The sequence below is a fragment of the Dermacentor silvarum genome, chromosome 4 (assembly GCF_013339745.2).
Source record: "Dermacentor silvarum isolate Dsil-2018 chromosome 4, BIME_Dsil_1.4, whole genome shotgun sequence".
In the NCBI taxonomy this organism is placed as follows: Eukaryota; Metazoa; Arthropoda; class Arachnida; order Ixodida; family Ixodidae; genus Dermacentor; species Dermacentor silvarum.
The window spans coordinates 4,530,500-4,550,701 of record NC_051157.2 but is presented as its reverse complement, the minus strand read 5'-3'; the positions used below and the strand labels follow the sequence as shown (position 1 = coordinate 4,550,701).

At 49.4% G+C, this 20,202-nt stretch overlaps 1 protein-coding gene across 1 annotated transcript in view; it reads right to left on the bottom strand.

Moving 5' to 3' along the window:
• The window catches only part of LOC119449348 (proton channel OtopLc), a 177,815-nt gene that overhangs the window by 42,950 nt on the left and 114,663 nt on the right, over window positions 1-20,202 (bottom strand). The window contains exon 3 of the mRNA XM_037712513.2: window positions 19,323-19,570. Coding sequence (XP_037568441.1) covers window positions 19,323-19,570 — 248 coding nt within the window. The remainder of the gene's footprint in view (window positions 1-19,322; window positions 19,571-20,202) is intronic.

Sequence of the window (20,202 nt, the reverse complement as noted above, 5' to 3'; positions counted from 1 at the left end):
TTAAAGCGCGTTATTTACGGCCTGATTAGTGTCACTGTCGCGCGTACCAACGTGGCTGTGGAAGCGCTTCTCCGTGAACGGCTGTACCAGAGTAGTGGCGCTAGAGCGGCCGCGAGGAGAACTAGTCCCGAGAAGCCGTTTCGGCGCCACGCAACGGGCCGCACCTCTTTTTTTTTTTTAATGTAGCGGCCGTGAAACTACCAAGAAAGAAAATTCTTCCTGAGGTTGGATTCGAGCCCGCGTACCCCCGGTCCCAAAGCGAGCGTCGTAACCACTAGACTATACAGCCACTTCTATGTATTCTAGTACACTGTAACAGCCACCCTTCCAGAGCATGCATTTATGCGAACCATATGATTGCGTTCGAGCATAGTCCACAGCTGGCGCGTTCGTACGCTCGTGCTCTGCGAGGTGAAGAGGTTTTGCGCGCTATGAGATCGATAGAGACGCATTCACGGAGCGGGTCTTCTGGAACTCGGTGTCGGCATTGGAACGGGGTGTCGGTGTTGCAAGCTGCAGTTACGGCCGTAAGTCCGAGACGCGCGAAAAGAAATTCTTATCAACATGAGTAATAAGATGAAAAGTTCGCGTGCACTTCCGGAAAATGCTGCACTTCCGGAAAATGATCGCCCAGCTTCGCTGTTTCAAGCGTTGCGCGGCCGAGTGCAAGGTTAAGCGTTTTAACCTTTTTTTTTTTTCGTTGGCCGCTTAGTCGCCCATTCGGCGGTCCTGTGTCGCAACGCCAACCGATAAGCCGCCTGCTCGGAAAGGCAGGATCCGTGGAAATAGCAGAGACGTTGTTAACAAAATCTCCAGAGAAGCGAGTAAGTGCGGCGGCACTTTATCCTTGACCTCTCAAATCTCAAGACCACGCTGGCCGCGCATGGAAAGTTAGTGGAAAAAACTAGGCACGTCGTGACCCACTTTCTTCCAATACCACCACCTGTGTCCTTTCTGTCTTCCTTAATCTCTTGCTGTTTATTTCCACGGAAGGCCAGCCCTTTGATGTTACAAGTTAAAGAATTTAGTGAGCTTCTCGATAGTTGCCTCACCCGGAAATCACCTGCAGTTAGCTTTTGTCCTTTTATTCTCTGTCACCAACATTACTTGGCCACACATTATAATCGCTCATCGAGGTGGCTTTTATTGTTATGTCTTGGACGTGAAAAACAATTAAAAAAAAACTCATGGTTAGATGCCAGAACCTGCGTCTCCATGTACGTGAAAAAAAAAGACTATCTCCATCATCTCCTCATGTTTGCTATGGTAAAAACTGCATTGGTTAAACGCAGAAATGAAGATGGAGCTACGTGTAGTACATTGCCACGTTGCTGTCCCGTCCGGTATTTTCACGCAGTCTCGGTGATTTCGAAACACATCTCAAGGTTGCTTTCAGCTGTCTGGGACGACATCAATTTATTGTCACATTTCTTGAAGGCGGATGACAAGAATATCAGTAAACCACTTCTTTACGGTTAAACATGCACCGTACGTATATTTCATACCAAGAATGAATATCTTGCGTAATCGCTTCCAAGTGAATGTAAAAAAAAACATAGATAAGGCAATGTGCAATGTATTGTCCAAAGGATCTTTTGCGGATAGGAAGATCCTATGTGGACATCATCAATACTTCTTTTTGGGCGAGTTGGTACATCTTGAGACTTTGGGTAACAGCGCAAACAGACGACCACAAAAAGGGGAGACACGGACACACAGGCGCTGTGTGTCCGTGTCTATGTGACAGAAAGACTATCTTATGAACTCTAGAACGACACACATTACCTTCTTCGTACTTCCAACTCATATGTGAGCTCGTCTTATTATAGATTCCGCGCATGGTGTCAGCCACAATTAACATAAAACGCAGCAGGAAAAGCGTAGCCATGGAAAGTTGAGCAAGGGCGTATGCAGTCATTGTGGCTAAACAGTGCAAGGAAACACGTGCACGGGAAAAACGCTTTTCGGCATCTACATAGTTCGCTTACTTGAATATTTATTCTCAACATGGAATGCCCGGACGCGTATAGACGGAAAAGAAAGGACTATACTGCCAGCCTGCCAAACATTTAGGTCACCTACAGCAACTTCTCGGATTGATTTCGCTTCAGCCTACTTGTATTCTTGGCGGTCGCTAAAAGCCTCTTTAGAGAGATCCTCGCAGGGCAGCGAGTCAGATGTGCCGAGTCACTGTGCGGCCATTACTTTTCCCGGTGTCCCAAAAGAACTGTACGTGACACCACGTTCACATTCAATGAAAGTAGTGATCGTGGTATGGGTAAAATTTAACGCTTCTGGCTTATCTTTGTAAATGATTACTGAACCCTCGCTTTTTCCTTAATTGCATATGTTTACGAAGTTCGTAGTAGGTCTCCCTGGTGGCTTAGGTTAACAAAACATGGTACATTGTTAATGTTTGTCGGAAATAATGGGAGGCATGTGACTGATGAAGTAAGATCAAATTGTGTGGATTAATTATCTCGAGAGAATTATGATCGTGTTTTAGTAACGGCCCAGAATTGAGCCCACTTTCCGGTGATAATTATATCAACCAATAAAATAAAATTGCGTGACAATACCGGAACGTTATCGCCTATACGCATACGAAGTTAAATGTATCTGGATGAATTAGCTTTTTTTAAACAAAATGACCGTTTGGCCCGAATGGCGAATCATTGACAGCGATGCCAAGGTGTTTAGTGTTGCGCGTGCACTTATCGAACACCGGTTCGACATGTTGGCGCGACGAAGAACGCAAGACAACTACCGCTGGGTAGAAGGAACAGTGTGCCCTGGCAAGCGTCTCACAATTACGCTGGCCTTGTGCGGGCTTCGCATCTGAACGGAGCACGGATTGAGACGAACGGTAAATCGTTGCTGTTAGTCAACGCCCAGTGATACATTAGATAACTTTGGCTTGACGTTTAAGGCCCACTACGCTCAGAGCAGTACACACACACGGCTGCTCAGCAGGAACGCTAGAGTAAAAATTGGGAGGACGCTTAAACTTCGCTTTTAAGAGTGGAAGGCGATAGCATTCAAGGGTCCCTGACTGCTACTCATGGTTCCCGACGACTGCAGCTTATGCAACCGTAGTGGTTACTGGCAAACACTGGCGGTGAACGCTATGCACGTAGGCGAGCTTTCTGGTGGAAACGCGGCCTCTTGCGTGGGCCGATCCCGGAGACAGTGCACAACCGCGCCAAAAAAATTACATCATTTTCTGGTTTCCGTATTTTTTTCGCACTTGGTAAATTGTTGAACGCTTGAGTGCGCGGGAAGATGCACCAGTTCATCAATCATGTTTAGTTGGGCCTCTGACTGTAAAGTACGAACACGAGCCATACGCAGCAGCCCCGTGATGGCACGCATAGCCTCCCGTTTAATGAGCTCCAGACGTTCTCATACTGCCTTCGTGACATTGTAGAACTGAGCTTGACACACGAGGCGTGGCTGGAGTGCAGACTTCGTGTCATATTCGTAAATGCTCCACCTGACTTTCTAGCAACCCGACGTATAAGTGTATCGTCTCTGCAGCGCGTCGTTTTGCGCACTGGACCCACGTGGATTCAGAACCAATCTGAGCAATTTGAAGGCCCAACACGCCGAGTTGACACTTCCTGTACATTTTCCTGACTGAAGAACAAGCGAATTCAACGGTTTGAAAACAGACAGCGCCCACATTTGTTTCGTACAGCCATTTAAGCTGTTTGGCCTTTGATCTTTCTAATCGTATATTGTCACACCAGACATTAGTCACACCTACAATCGCTTGAAGCGCCTGTTCTTGGCGTGAGATATGAGGGTAGAGAGTCCACACAGTAATGTCATCAGCATACATGATGAAATAAATGTCACATATCGCCGCCACTTACCAAGCTAATGAAAGAAGAGCGATGGTGAACAGTATTGATGCAAGCACGGTGCCTTGAGGAAGATGTGAGCAATCCTTCTGCGTGCCCAGCCAGGCGGACAGCAAAGGTTGTGACATCAGTGAAGGCATTGGCAATTGTGCACACGCGTCTACTATTGCGTCATGGCTGACATGGTCGTAAGATTTGCGGATACCCAGCGCCAGTATGGTTTGAATCCGGTGAGAGCGGCCTCCCACGAGAACCATTGAAGAAAACGAATCGCCGGTTCCCAAGTGGGGACGGAATCGAATTTGGGCAGGGTGGTACCAGGAGTACTGCTCGACCCATGTGAGAGGGGTCGCAAGCATTTGCTCCATCAGTTTGCAGAGTGAGGTTAAGGATATAGCCCTCGGATGAGCGTTATTGTCTCTAGTATTGCCTTACTTCAATACAGCTGACACCTTGCCGTGGAGTCACGTATCTGGGATGATACCAGATACGTGACGCTTAGTTGATAGCCAAGCTTAGTCCACGCTTCGTTGATAGCCTCCAGAATCAATCAGAGAACAATGCCTTCTACGTTTTTGTACAGTTCATAAGGGAGGCCGTCAGGTACTGGCGCAGTGTGCGACTTCGCTTTGTCTAGGGCAGCCAGAAATTGGGCTATGGTAAAAAAGCGCTTAAATGCTGACGATATCTTCACGAGTAGGTGGCTCACCAGCTTAAGTTGGGAGGCGCGCTTGCGTAGTAATTGTGGCCGAGGAACTGTCGAAAGCTGGACAGAAATTGCGAGTGGATGTTCAGGTGAAGGCGGACGGGGTCTAGCCGTCTGCTATAATATCCGATGCCGCAGGATCAGGAGGACAGTGACCACGTTCCACTGCTCGGGATGTCAGCCAAATTGATGCATTTGATGATTAAGGACTGAGGGAAGCACGCTACTTCAGTCTTCGGCCTCTTCCGAAGTGGCGTTCATGACACCGAGATACTGCCGTACGGCGTTGAAGCTCTCATCTTGCTGGGATTGATGCTGGATATGGTTCCGACGCAAGTTCTGCCTGACAGCGTGAGGCCAAATGGCGAAGGAGTTGTAAACCGGGAGCGGCTCGAGCTTCGTTGACCGAACGCGTAGGTATTTCAGTGGCCAGTGTCATGTGGTGTCGAAGCGATGGGTCGGCAAGGGGTCTGTCGGTGATAGTTTCAGATACCGAATTCTGGCGATCTCAGTCCACCACACCACAGAGGCGACGAAGACGGTCCGTCTCGTAAGGATAGAGTGCAAGGTGAACTGGAGGGTGGTCGCTACCCCAACAATCCGGTTCAGATGTCCATGACACCATCGTCCTTCCTAGCCAACATGATAGATCCGGTGTGGTAATAGTCGTGTTTGAGTGGGTCAATAAAAGACGCCGAGGGGGCGCCTCACTAGAGAGCGCTCCTTTACACCGAACAGTCTCAGTCTCGTTATTTACAAACCCAGGTCTCGTACCTACACACTTTGAACTAGGGAAGAGCGCAAAACACGAGGCACACAACAACCACACGAAGCGCTGTCTTTGACTTTCGTGCTGTTCATTAGTTCGAGACGTTAAACCAATGAGCCGACTCGTTCACTTTATTAGTACCTGCACAAGTTGTGACGTGGTATCAGGAGTGGTTCAAGGCTAGGGAAGATCGCATTCGAAGTCGAAACAAAGATGAGTGACGATTTGAGCGACTGACGACGATAACCGAAGCAAAAAGGTACCAGTGGACGCGGAAGCGAAGACAACATGGTGGTAGTTGAGCAAGGGCACGGCTAGACGAACTTTGGTTTCGTGCCGTCAGAGTATCTGGACTTGCAATGGTACACGAACCGACAATCATATGTGTGAGGCGTGCAACAAATCGCAACGTACGTTCCGGACAAGTAACAAGAAGGATGCCGGCACATGAGCAGTGACGACGGTGAACGACGCGTAGGTGACAACGACAACGATGTAACGGAGAGGTGATCATGGCGGCAGGGGAGCCCGACCAGCCAAACTTCAGCCACGCACACCCAGCACAGTTGGACTTCCAGAGGCCAGAAGAGTTGACTGCATGACGTCATCCCTTCTTGAGATACAGGCGAGTCTCGCGGCTCATAGAGCAAGATGGAGCAGCTGAGGTAGATCCTCTTATTTACTGTCTCGGGGAAGACGCGGAAGACGCTATGATGGTGTCAGCACTGAATACAGAAGAGAAAGAACGCTTTAATAAAGTGATCGATGCCCTAGAAAGTTACTTCATCGGCAAAAGGAACAATATGTAGTACATCTAATCAGTTGGAATCTATATACAGCGAAGTTTTGTGTGGTTGCATAAAGAGCTATTGATTGTCCGCATAAAGTGACACAGAAGGCTTTATTCAGGCATTCTAGAGAGGCTGATGCAATTCTGCCGACGCTGCGGCGGATGCGCGAAGGTGAGTTTTCTGGTTCTTTGCGTTCCCCCGCATGGCCGGCGCCGCCGCTGCGGCGGATGAGCGGAGGCGAGTGCCATCTGGTGGTGGTGCAAGGAACCCAGCGGCGCGGGCGGCGGGTGTCCTCCGATGTGATTGGTTGGCTTATTCGGCTAGAAACAGCCAGGCCGCAAAACCCGTGGCCACGAAAACACGGCGAGGTTCGGAAAGAAAAGCATCACATTTAATATTATTACGATATCACCGAGAGATGCTCAAGAGACGGGGTGCCGCGAGAAAGACGATGAAGTGTGCATGGCTTTTGGCGCGAGCAAGGCCATCACATTTCACTCCTGCGTTCACGTCGCAGGATAGCCTCAGCGGCAGAGAGTGTGTTTGCCCGAGATCGCCTAGCCCTGACCCAGTCTACTTCCATGCTTGCTGTCAACTAACCCGGTTAGGTGGTTGTTCTCTTACATTTATTGTTTTATTTCACATCTTTTTTGATTGAAAGTCATGATTAATTGTGAGTAGATATCTGTCTCATCTCCAGGCCAGAGGGCCTCGCTCTGGTCTGCTTCCATCCCTCCTCAGGATATACCGCTGGAGCTGTTTCATCGAAGCGGAACCAGCAACGTTCCTGTGGCTTTGGTACTCACAAACTGGGGGATGATCCGTATGAAGAATCCTAAAGCCATTTAAACAGAACTTCGGGCAATTTCCACTCACTTCCAGCAAATCACAGAGGTTCGGCAGTTCGGACGAGGGGGGATCCTCTGCTCGTCGCCGGACAAGGCTTGTGTGCAAGATCTGCTAAAATGCACTAATTTCGCTACGCACCCGGTGAGCTGTTTCATCCCACCTCACTTAGCTTGCTGCAAAGGCATAGTCCTCGGTGTTGATGTAAGTTTGAGTCCAGCAGAAATCTTAGACATTTTTTTCTCCGGCAGGTATGTATCTGTCTACCGATGGTCAAGGGTAGTCGACAACAAGAAGGTCCCTACTGAAACAGTTATTGCAACGTTTGCAGGAACGACTCGCCCATCAGAGATTAAGGCCTGGCCATTGATTTACAGGGTTGAACCTCTAGCGCCACGACCACTACAGTGCCTCAAGGGTTGGCGTTTCGGACATAGCACTAATGGTTGCCGATCAACCACTCGATGCCGTAAATGCGGGGATGAACATAGTGATAACAATTGCACATCTCAAGATGAATCATGCTATTTGTGTAATGGAAATTATCTCGCTGATGTTTCTAACTGCCCCGCAAGATCAAAGGAGCTTCAAGTGGTCGAAATAATAGAAAGTAGACGTTGCTCTCGTCGTGAAGCTCTTCCTGAAAGTCAGAGCAGACCACAGGGATATGCTGGAGTTACAGCCCGCCACTCACTCAGTATGGAACAATCTTTTTCACAGATGATCGCAAACGTAAGAGAGAAAGCTGTTGAAAAAGCAATAAAAAAGCTTCTAAGAAATCTGACAGACTCATTGGCGCAAGTACTGTCCGTACGCAATTCTCAGAGATATCTCAGGTTATAGCAAAATGTAGTGTCCAAAATCAGATCTGCACTCTTTCTCAGTCTCCTAAATTACAATTGCCGAAATCACTCCCCTCCGCCAGCGCAGATTTATCGCGAGCTTCAAATTCACAACAATTTGATCAAGAAGTTCACTCGGAATCAGAGTCGCTAGGCAATCAAGATGTAGACATGAACCCTCGTACTCATAAACGCACCAGATCTCCTAATAGCAAACTGCCTAGTTCTCCTACTAACTGCAAAACAAAAAAAAAGTGTGCAAAAGATTCCCTTAAAAGGACAGACTTTTTGAAAGAAAGTATTTTGGAGAAAGCAGTGGCTGTTGCTCATCTTCCGTCAACATAGGGTGCCTTAGGATACTCAGATGGAATTGCCGGTCAATAGTTTCAGCTACTACAGATTTATATCTAATTTACCAACATACTCACAATATTATACTGTTGCAAGAGACTTGGTTGACAGCTGATAAAGATTTTCATTTAAGAAACTATCGTTGCTTTCGATTGGATAGGCCTTCCCGAGGTGGAGGGTTGGCTTCGTTCGTTTCATCTAAAATTTGTCATGGAGCAATAATTTCATATCCGGCTACGTCTCCTGAATGCGAAATTTTAGTATTATAGATAACACTTCCAGGCTTCGAACCGCTATCTATAGTTAATACCTGCTTCCCCACTGGGATACAAGATGTCCGTACACTTGAGGTCACCGTGGACTAGCAAAAAGAACACATTGTTCGCGGGTGATTTCAATTCACATCATGTGGCGTGGGGTTTCCGCATTGATGCATCCGGGAAACGTTTATGCGATTGGGCTTCTTCGAACAATTTTACTTGCTTAAATACTAAAGTTGCAACTTTTGTTCGATGTCAGTCGCGCTCTGTCTTAGACTTATCATTTGCTAGCTCAAGTTTATCATTCTCATCTTGGGCTGTCGTTGATGACGCCACAAGTAGTGACCACCGTCCTATACTGATGGATACTGTCTGCCCCTTAATTTCTTTAGACAATGAAGTACATGTATTTGTGGACTTATCAAAATTTAAGAAAACGTTACAGTATACGTTAGCATCTTTGATAGGTATGGAGAGAGATACTAAAGCTATGCGCCCTGGTGGAATCATGACTGTGCACGAGATTATAGACGCCGAAAGGCTGCGTGGAAGAAACGTCTTCTTAAAAGCAATGCCCTACAAATTGGAGTAACTATACCTAAGCTGCAGCTATGTTTAAACGAACAGTTTCATTAGCAAAAAGTCATTATGACGAAAACCGTTATAATTTTCTGTCGAAGAGTGGCAATTGTAGTGAAGACGAATGACCGGCGCTGCAGACACATCGCCAGTGGTGCGGGAGGCGAGAGCTCGAGATTGACTGACCTGCTCTGGTTGAGACAAGCTGCCTGCTGCTCTCTTGGCCTGTATTCACATTAGATTCTGGTGGAGGTGCTGCGGTTTTCCCCCTAACGTGGAATTACGCACCCGAACTCTGCCGTCCGTCATGCCTGACGACCCCAGCCCGACATCCCCACCGGTTACTCCAGCCATCGTATGTGCCGGTGCGCTGCGTCAGCGGGATCCTGACATCTTCAGCGTTGAAGATTGGCTGGAATCGTATGAGCACGCCAGCAACACCAACAAATGGGACGATCCCCTCAAGCTCAGCAGCGTGATCTTCTATTTATCGGGTGTTGCCAAGCTGTGGTTCAAAAACCACGAAGCCGATCTATGCACGTGGGCTAGCTTCAAAACCGGCATCGCAGATGTTTTCGGCCGCGCTGGTGTGCGCAAACTTCGCGCTGAACAACGCCTACGAAGCCGATCCCAGGAAAGTTGTGAAACGTTCACCAGCTACATAGAGGACATCGTCCACCTCTGCCGGCGTGTCAACCCGACGATGGCGGAGGCGGACAAGGTACGTCACATCAAGAGGGCACTTCCGACGATGCCTTTCATATGCTGCTGTCCAAAAACCCAGACACTAGTTTCTCAGGTCATTGAGCTTTGCCAGAGTTTCGACGAGCTCTGCAGACAGCGCCTTCTCACGCGGCGCCCACCTGTGTCCGACGAAACCCTCGCGAGCATGACCGCGGCTTCTGAGATGGACTCAGAAGGACTGCTTTGCCAGATAAAAGAGTTCGTCCGTGCTGAGGTCACTCGTCAGCTTTCGCTGCTGTCCTCAGCCACGCCAGCACCCTCGCCTTTGCCGGCGAACCTTCGCCAGGTCATCCACGAGCAAGTTTGCGCAGCTCTCCCTCCTGCCCGCGAGACTCCGCCGGTGCCGACTCCCGTTGCTTTTCCCGAGGTGACTGCTCGTCTCAGCTATGCCGAGGCTCTCGCCCGGCCACCACCTCAGACTTTTGCGCCATTCCCATCAGTCGTGCCACTACGTCCAGCCCCTCACTTCGTTCAGCCGCGGTACCCACGCACCAATGGACAATGGCGCACTCCTGACAACCGGCCAAAATGTTTTGCGTGTGGTCTACCTGGCCACGTTGCACGATTTTGCCGTCGCTCCGCAACATCCTACCGCCGCAGCTTCGACAACGAACCACACGTTTCACCGTACCGGTCGTCCTCCGCTTCTCAGAACCCTGGCCAGATGTCTTCCTACTCGGACCACCGCCCTCTTGTTGACCGCCGTTCGCCATCGCCTCGATGCCGCTCGCTTTCACCGATGCGTCGTCGTCCTTCTAGGCGAGAAAGGGATAACTAATCACCGCAGTTCCAGAGGCAAGAACGGCGTCACCCACGAACAGACCAAAGCCTCTCTCTTCTCCGACTAATGTTATTGATGTACTTGTGGACGGCGTGCTGCACTCGCCCTCGTTGACCCTGGTGCCGCAGTTCCAGTTATTAGTGCCAAACTATGCCGTTCGCTCAGAAAAGTTACGACGCCACTGTCAAACGTATCACTTCGTACTGCCAGCGCAGACCGCATCACGCCTGCAGCTGAGTGTACTGCTGGCGTTGTGATCAACGGCCTCCTCTACATTGTCGAATTTTTGGTGCTGTGTTCTCGTTCCCGCGATGATATTTTGGGCTGGGACTTCTTTACCGCTAATAAGGCCGTCATCGACTGTTGTCGTGCTGAAGTGGACTTTCAAACGCTGTGTCATGCCCCACTCCATGACGCTATTGAACCTGAAGATAAAGTATTTGTTGCAGAAGGCGTTACAATTCAACCACACTCATCTGCCCTTGCCCCCGTGTCATGCGACATTGTTGCTGATGCCAGCGAACTTTTTACGCCATCTACAATTTTCGCTCGTCGCAAATGTTCCCCGCTGCCTTTCGCCCGTTTGGACGTTCATGCCGGCGTCAGCAGACTGCTCGTCGCCAACCGATTGTCCTGTCCTCTCACTTTGCTTCGTGGGGAGTGCGTTGGCAGTGCCCAGTGTGTCGATCCTGCTGCCATCATTGACATGCCGACTGGTTCCATCGCCACTAATGAGGTCGCCGGAGTGACCTGTAACCTCACGCATGAGCCGACTTCGCCCGATGTTTTACATTGTAGGAGGGTCGTGACGGCGGCCGTACGAGCCGTGCCGTCGTCCCCACTCAGAAGGCGAAGGCGCCTAGCGGAGTGGCGGCTGCGACGAGCAGCGTGGCTGGCTTCTAGAACGACACTGCGCGTGCCGAGCTTGCGCTTCTTTATTTTCATCTTCTTTGACAGCCGGCGCCAAGGCACCGGCTGAGAGCGCCGACCAAAGCGCTCTGCGCTGCGGCGTCGGTGGGCGCTACAGGGCCCCCCACCCAGACGGAACGTTGAAATGGCGAGCCAGTTGAGTCGTGGTTGAAAAGTGTCCGTGGCCCGTCCGAGTCATCAACGTGAAGGCATCGGGTCTCCACCACCACTGAGGCGGGCGGCACTGGGAGCTCCGCAAGGTCGAGGGACTCGCTGAACGGACGCTGTTGGGAGGGGCGCGTCCAGCCGGCGATACAATGCTCGGCTTCTTTCTTCTTTATGGGGTTTTACGTGCCAAAACCAGTTAGGATTAGGAGGCACGCCGTAGTGGAGGGCTCCGGATTGATTTTGACCACCTGGGGTTCTTTAACGTGCACTACAACGCAAGCACACGGGCGTTCTTATAATGCTCGGAACATGCGTCTTGAGGAAGGAGGAAGGGGGAGGCCTGTAAGGCGAATGGTACGTCGACGGTACCTGCGCGAGCGTTGTCGGCGGCGCATCACGGACCGCACAGTTACATTGCGTGTAGGGTGCGCGCACGAGCGATGGAGTGCTGGACGGGCCACGACGCGTGCATTGCACGGGGATGTGGCATACCTTGTCGGGAGGCGACAATGATCCGGCGCAGCCGGCGATGATCTGCATCGTGAGGAAGCCACTGGCCGGCCAGGCAAAGGGGGGTCAAGGGCCACAGGAGCGTCCGGTATCCCGGCCACGGCGGCCGCATTTCGATGGGGGCGAAATGCGAAACACCCGTGTACTTAGATTTAGGTGCACGTTAAAGAACCCCAGGTTGTCCAAATTTCCGGAGTCCCGCACTACGATGCGCCTGATAATCAGATAGTGCTTTTGGCACGTAAAACTCCATAATTTAATTTTTAATGTATTTACACGAGATACATACACAGCAGATGATGACGACCTTATCATCTTTGGCGCATACCCACTCACGGGGATCGGCCAAGAGTCGGGCAGATTTTATATACGTGCTAAGTGAATAAATTCAGCAAATGCATAATTTGGGGGAATGTATTAAAGCGAGTAAATTTTAAGACGGTTCAGTGGACAATAAATATATAAAAAGTATACATACTAGTGCAAGAGGGAAAAAGGTAATGATAAATGGAATAATATGCTTAACAATGAAATCAGTTTGATTCAACAATGAATTTCTCTATGGCGATACATACATTCCTGTATGAGTGTCCAAGCACGGAAGCTCCAAAAGACAGCAGTTTCGGAGTGTTCAATGGCAGGCTGAGCTGTCGCATCGCAATTTGCAATGTTCTTTTTCTTAGGGAGGAGAAACGCCGGCAGTCCAGTAAGTAATGGTTGATCGTTTCTAATGCGTTACAGAAATGGCACAAAGGGGAAATCGTCAGACCAAATCGGTGCATGTAGAAATTTAGGCGTGGGACTCGACATCGCAGTTTTGTTAACGCACTTCTGTCTGTCTGGATTTGCGAAAGTTCCTGCTCCAAGGGAATTGTAAGTAGTGCAGTTCAGAGGATGATGCTAGATTTGATTTTGATGCCATAAGGGTGTATCTTCTAAACCCGACAGACGTTATGAAACCCATAGTTGGAAGAAGGGGACACGCAGGGCCTGTAAGAGAAGTCTTTACTAGGCTATCTGCCACTTCATTCATAAATATGCCTTTGTGACCAGGTACCCATACTAAACGCAAACTCCGCAAATGACTTGGACCAAACGAGTGCAATTTTTTTACTATATGCGACTCACAGGGAACAGAAAAGTGAGGTGCACAAGGATAAAGAGTCTGTTAATATTACCGCGGTTCTTGTGGAATTTTATAGCAGCCGAGAAACCAGAGAGGCTGTTGCCACTTCGTCGTCTTATTCTGTCGTCGACATTGTCTTCTTTTCTCACCGTAACAATACATACCAAAGGGCGAGTTTCCACCTAAGAAGGCAAGGACAGGGAGAAACGGTGGAGCCTTTCGTAACCGCTTTTCACCGACTGGTGTCCTACTGCGGGTACGGTGCACTAAACACGTGTGGGACCGCTTTGTAGTGGGCTGGCAGTACGCAAAGTTGTCCAAAATGTTGCAGAGCGATCTTAATCTCCCGTTAGAGACAGAAGTACTAAAAGCTCGGTCGGAAGAAATGGTCCGGTGGCAGCAAGCAGTTTTAAGGCAAGAAAGCTCCTCCGCTGAGATGTCTATCGAAGCCATGCGCAGAGATCCTAACAGAGCTCCATTGTGCCCTAACACAGCAAAGAGGTCAATGGTACAGAAAAAGTTACCGCATGGCGGCTGTAGTTGAGGCGGACTAAAGGTCCACGACAAACGCAGTTATCCAGCGTCGACAAAGAAATGCTGCTCACGTGGCATGGGTCATTGCAGAAAATGTGCCGAACAAGAACACTCTGAGAAGTCAAGGGCGGCGATAGCTCCTCGCAGACATGCCCTCAAGGAGCTTTGCGAGTGAGCACGACTGCTGAGGCATGGAGAAAGGTCACTGACATCCGAGGAGAACCGGTCAAGCTCAAGATTGACACTGGAGTAGATGTACGTATATGCATCGCCACCGGAAAGTGTGACCAACCTGAAGACAGTTGCCCCAGCTACGGTGAAACTGTACGGTGCCGTTGGACAGCCAATCAGCTGGTGGGAAAACTATAAGCCATGCTTAGTTGTGATGTAAACTGCTTATATTATGAAGTGCATGTCGTGGAAGGCCCGGATGAACCTCTACTTGGTCATCGAGCATATACCACATGAAATCCAAAGCAGAGGCCAGTCCAGTTTCAGTCAGTACTTCCCGTACAGTGAGCGCCCTCGGCACTGTTAATGTTTAGGCTCAACTTAAATAAATGGAGTGGAAAGACATCATCAGGAAAGTTGAAGAGCCGACTCCGTGGTGCTCAGAACTGGTAGTTATCGCGAAAACAAATGGCGAAATCAGCATTTGTGTTGACCTGACTAACCTCGACAGAAATATCGAAAGAGAGAAGCTGGTGCTGCCTTCAGTGGAAGAGACGCTGGGATGCTTCTCAAGGGCGAAATTGTTTTCGAAACTGGATCCTAAGTAGGCATCGTAGCAGGTAAAGGTCTCCGAAGATTCGCAGCTACTCACGGCGTTTATAAGCCCCTTTGGAAGGTATTGCTTTCAAAGGTAAAATGATGTGTTTTGGCATATCAGTGCCTGAACACTTTCAGAGGAGGGTGAACAAAGTCCTCGAAGGTATGCCCGGTATGTTGTGTCACATGGATAATATCTTGGTCAGAGGAGCAACATTTTCAAAACAAAACAGGCGGCTGGAGGAAGTCCTCGCAAATGTGCAAGCTGCAAGGGTAACACTGAACGACAAATGCTAGTTCACAAGAACATCAGTGAAATTCTTGGGCCACATCTTGAGTGAACAAGAAGATCCGATCAGTTCCAGAAAGAGTGAGAGCAATCATGGACTTTCCCGCACCACTCGCGGTAACTAAGATGCGCAGTTTATAGGAATAGCTAACCAAGTGGGGAAGTTCATACCGAATCTGTCTGACAAGATGAGACACCTCAGAGAACTCCTCAGAAAGGGCAGAGAGTACAGCTGGGAGGCTCAGCAGCAGCAGGCGTTCGATCAGGTGAAACAAGCCATCAAAGATGCAGCGACACTCACACTGAGTGACCGCCAATAGCAGCTGATAGTCTCAGCGGATGCATTTTTCTATGGTCTAGGTGTTGCACTACTGCAGAGGGAAAGAAGATGGCCACGTGCACCCAGTCGCTATTGCTTGTAAAGGAGTGAGCGAAACAGAGAGTGGGTAGGCTCAAATTAAAAAGAGGCATATGATGGAACCTGGGCGTGCGAACACTATGAAAAGTTTCTCATAGAGACGAAGTTTCATGTGCAGGCCAACGACAGATTTCCGATTCCACTGCTGGGAGATTGAGAGCTCAACAGCATTCCGGCAAGAATTCAGATATTCAAATTGAGGCTTATGCGGTTAAACTATATACCATGGAGCACGTTCCTGGGAAAGAGATGTGAACTGCATACACACTCTCCAGAGCCCCAGTGAAGCCTCCAGAAAGCATGAAAGAGGAGATAGAGGTATATGTTCAGGTAGTGACAAGCTCTCTGCCAGCGTATAAGAACTTCCTAGAAGAAGAAGAAGAACAAATAAACTTTATTTAAAGAGCCGTCACGTTGCTTTTAGCGGCCTCAGGTGTCGGATCGAAGTCCTTGGACTCGGGCGGAATCTTCGGCTGGCCGGACGGCCCAGAGCTGGTCTTCCAGCTCCGAACTTTTCAGGGCCGCCTCCCAGCGGCGGCGACGCCGACGGAGAAGGTCCCCGGCGGCCCCAGTAGCCGGGGCAACGGCGAGAATGAGCGAGCTCGAGGATTCCTTTAATCTAGTAACGCCTGCCGTTATGGGCGCGTCGCGAACGGCGACGGTTTTAGTACCGTTGTTGCCGGCACATTCCCAGAGCATGTGTCGCAGCGTCGCTCTGAGTCCGCACGCTTTACACGCATCAGTCGGATATAAGCTAGGGTAACAGCGGCATAAGACTGCCGGACTTGGGTAACTGTGTGTTTGTAGTAAGCGTAAGTTTACGGCCTCTTTCCTGTTTAATTTACGTGCGGTGGAGGGAATTTGCGTCTTTCGAGTCTGTAGTGTTGTGTGGTCTCTGAAAGTGGTCAGGCGATCGCGCCACAGCCATTGTGATTGCTGTTGTTGCAGCGTGTCTGTCGTAGTGTCTCGATCCGGCAGATCCGACGCCCCGCACTCGGGGGCGGAGGCGGCGGCCACGTAGTCTGCCACGGCTCGGCGAGTGAGACCTCGAGCCGCGGCGTGGGCCGCCTCGTTGCCCGCGAGCGGTACGTCGGTGTGTACCGGGGTCCAGAGGAGGAAGACCGTAGAAATTTGTGACGTCGAGTTCCCGTCCTCACTACCTAGAAGAAAAAAAAAAAATCGCGTAGCTTGCACTGGAGGCTCAATGCTAAAGAGACCGCGGAGCCGATAGGCACCTACGTAGCTATAGTCCTGGCTTTTGGGATATGCCAATCACTACAACGTCATTTCCAGAATTTCTCAGAATTTATTGATTATTTATTAGTTATTGATTCACTATCGATTGGCTATCGCAAGGTATTGACCACGTATTTGGGCTGGGCTAAGCACTACCAAGTCATCCCCAATATTTTCTGTAGTTTATTGATTATTGATCGATTATCGATTAGCTGTTGATTGGCTATCGATTGACTATCGATGACTGACCAAGCTTAAGTAGTCCCAACCATGCTTAGCTAGACTTAGCTCAGCTTCGCTAGTTCACAGGAGTATGTGCCATTGCGCTTGGACCCTTTCTGCACTGCCGCCAGGATCGGCCCACATTTGTGGATTCAGCAGACACAATACGCCCGGCTTAAACAGCTCCGCGGTTAATAGTTGCAGCACAGAGGGACGATCCGGTGTGCCGCAGAGTAAAAGAATACTGCACTAAAGGCTGGCCAGACAAGAACCGCATTCCACTGCTAGTAAAATACAACGGGCTAGTAAGTCCAAACACTTGAAGGAAGAAAGTGCTGTGCAAGCTGCACGCGCGACATCAAGGAATGTTCAAGTGCACGGAAAAATCAATAATGTATGTGTGGTGGTTAGGGATAATTAGGCGCGCAAAGGAAAAAGACTGTCGCGAACTGCGCCAACTGCATTCAAGAAAGGATTCTAGGTGTGAAGCCCATGATAGCGTAAGACCTACCAAAATATCCATGGCAGCAAGTATCTGCTAACCTGCTTTAACGGAAAGGCAAGCACTACTTAGTAATTGTAAACTACTATTCCAGATATAAGGGAAGTGGCTAGAGCGGCCAGTCGCGCGGCAATTTTGCGTGTATTCGTCGGCTTCTTTCGCGCTCGGAAAAACACTTTTATGTAGCCCGTATTGAGCAACAGAAAGCTGTGTTAAGAGTTTTTCATGTTGCTCTTCGATTTTCCCATTGACACTTTTCATCTACTTATAATATGTGAGAAGTTGACTAATCATGTAAGACTAATTATTTAATTAGGCGGAATGCAAAAAAAATATGCGAGTATCTCCAAGCGACGGCAAAGAACATTACCTTGGTTCTGTCCAGCTACTCAGCATCTGCATATATTCGAAGTTACGTGGGACACCCTGTATATCTCTTATTTATATCTGTTTATTTATCAACGAAGAACCATTGATAATTCGCGTACTCACTTGGTCATTCACTTCTTTGAGACATGTCTTTCGTACCTTTTGTATTTTCACTCCTGTATGAACGTCTTAAAGGTTTACAGTATACAATAAATTAAATAAATAAAATACATGACATCACGTTGAGCTGGTGCGGAAACCCAACTATGACAACGACTGGCGTTGCGATAATGGTATCTCGATGAGTGCATGACGCCGCCGATGGGACGGCGACATGACGTCAATCGCATGACGAAGCTGGAACGACCACGACGTCTGGTATAATGACGAATGCATGGCAACGACGACATAATCACAATTGACAACAGCATGATTACGATGCAATGATGAAGAAATCGATGAAACAATGATGACAACGAGGGCATGACGAGAGTCGAACGGCCAAGTGCAAATGACGATGGAACGCCCACGACGGCATCACGAAGGTTGCATGACAACAAATGCACGACGGCGACTGTATGACGATTCTGAAATGGTGACGATGATATAAAGCCGACCGCATGACGATAACGGCATGAGGACAATGGCATGACCACGAGTGTATGACGACGATAGCATGATGATCGCTGTATAACGACGGCTATTAGCCGATGATGGCGACGACGGTATGGCACCGAATACATGACGATGACTGTATCACGACGACGCCCTGATGACGACGGTATCACAATGGTACGCGTCATAATCACGATAAGATTACCAGAGCCTTATTACCATGGACTGACGAAGAAGGAGTGACGTCAATGAAACGACGACGGCTGAACTTAGTGGGTTTCATCACCCATGACGTGGGGAGGGCAACACCATCTTGTGGCGTTTCAGGGACCCGAGCTTCACGTCACCAAACTGTCCTTTCTTATTGGTGAAAGTACAGTAGTCATCGCGCACGCTTCAGCCAAAGAAAGCACGATCTAACGCGCAGCCTTCTACGCTTGCGAACGACACCAACAGCGCCAGTGGCGGCACACTGAGCTTCTCGCTCACCTCTTTCGCTGCGTACGGAACCACAGCACAAAATGAGAAGGAAACACCGCCCAAGCACTCCGTACAGATGGTTAACCAGCAAAGCTGAAACGTGCGGCCCCGCTGTTTAGCAGTGGGTGAATCCCCGACGCTGTATTGAAGCGTTTCTCAATTATTGGTTGCATGTTTGTGTTTCTAGTGGAACGCAAGCGCCAATGGCGGGCGGATGCTGCTAACCACGACGCCGAGCTAACTCGAGATACTCGAGATATCGAACGCATGCGACAACGGCGAGCCGAGGAGCCAGCGTTGCGGGCAGAGCAGGTACGACGCAGAGAATGACGTCACTAACGGCGCTAACCATTGGCGCGCGCGTTTGGGTGCGACGTAGAGAACGACGTAACTTACGGCGCAGCCAATGGTGACGTTAGAGAAAGATGGGACGAACGGTTTTTCGTTTCTACTAGCCATGTACAGCTTTCGCTGTAAAAATAATTCGGAGGTATTATGCGCCAAAGTTCGCGCTGATATAAAACACACACACATCGTAAATACCAGGAAGAAACACCAATAAACGCGAGGCACAAGTGAAACGGCCCTCTAAGGCGCCCACCAACCGACAACTAAAGACTATCGTCACGAGGGGGAGCCCTCACCTGATAGCGGACCTGTTTGACTCGAGGCTTTCCTCTGAAGACGGAGGACGGACGTGGTTGGCGGAGACGCTGTCCGGCTGCAGGTTGCGCATGCGGAAGCTCATGTTGGTCGGTGAACTGCGGCCGCTCGAGCAAGGCTGGCTGATGGTGTAGATGTTTCCGTTGCATTTCTCCTCGCTAGGCTGGCTCTCGATTCCAGTGCGCATGTCCGGAAGTGGTTCTCCCATGCTGCCGGGCGAACCTCCTTGCTGCGAGGAGAGTAATGACGTCGCATAAAGCAATGCTTGCTGGCCGGCTTCGTGCATTCTTTGTTGTGTTACAGCACACGCAGGAAGAAACCAAGACAGGACAAAGTTCCGTCCCTGTTCCTTCTTGTTCATTGTTTCCCTGTGTGTAAGTGTGCCATAACAATACGAACAATGATTTCCAACGACTTTTACGAGAACCAAACAACAAGTCTTTCAAAAGCTATCGACAGATCCAACGTAATAGGCCCATCAATTTTTCCCTTATGGTGAACTACATGGAGAGAGGCTCCTAGTGAAACGTGACCTACACGGCATCAATGATTCAGAATTTTGTTTGGACGAAAGTCGAGCGAAAGAAGGGACGAAATTTATAATGGTTCGTTGCATTGGCGCCTTCATATTGCAAATGGGCTGCATTTCAGAGGCTTCTCTGGTTACACAGGGTGATTTTTCGAAAGCAATGCATTGGCGAAACGCATGCAAGGACATTGCGCACAGCTATCTGACGCCAAAAACACTGACCATATAGCGACACTTCTCGTACACGGAATAGTGGCGCTCCTTAACTTCTCCTCAAATTCGCTTATGCACACACACAACAGTACACACTTCATTTCGCCTCTTTCCGTGAG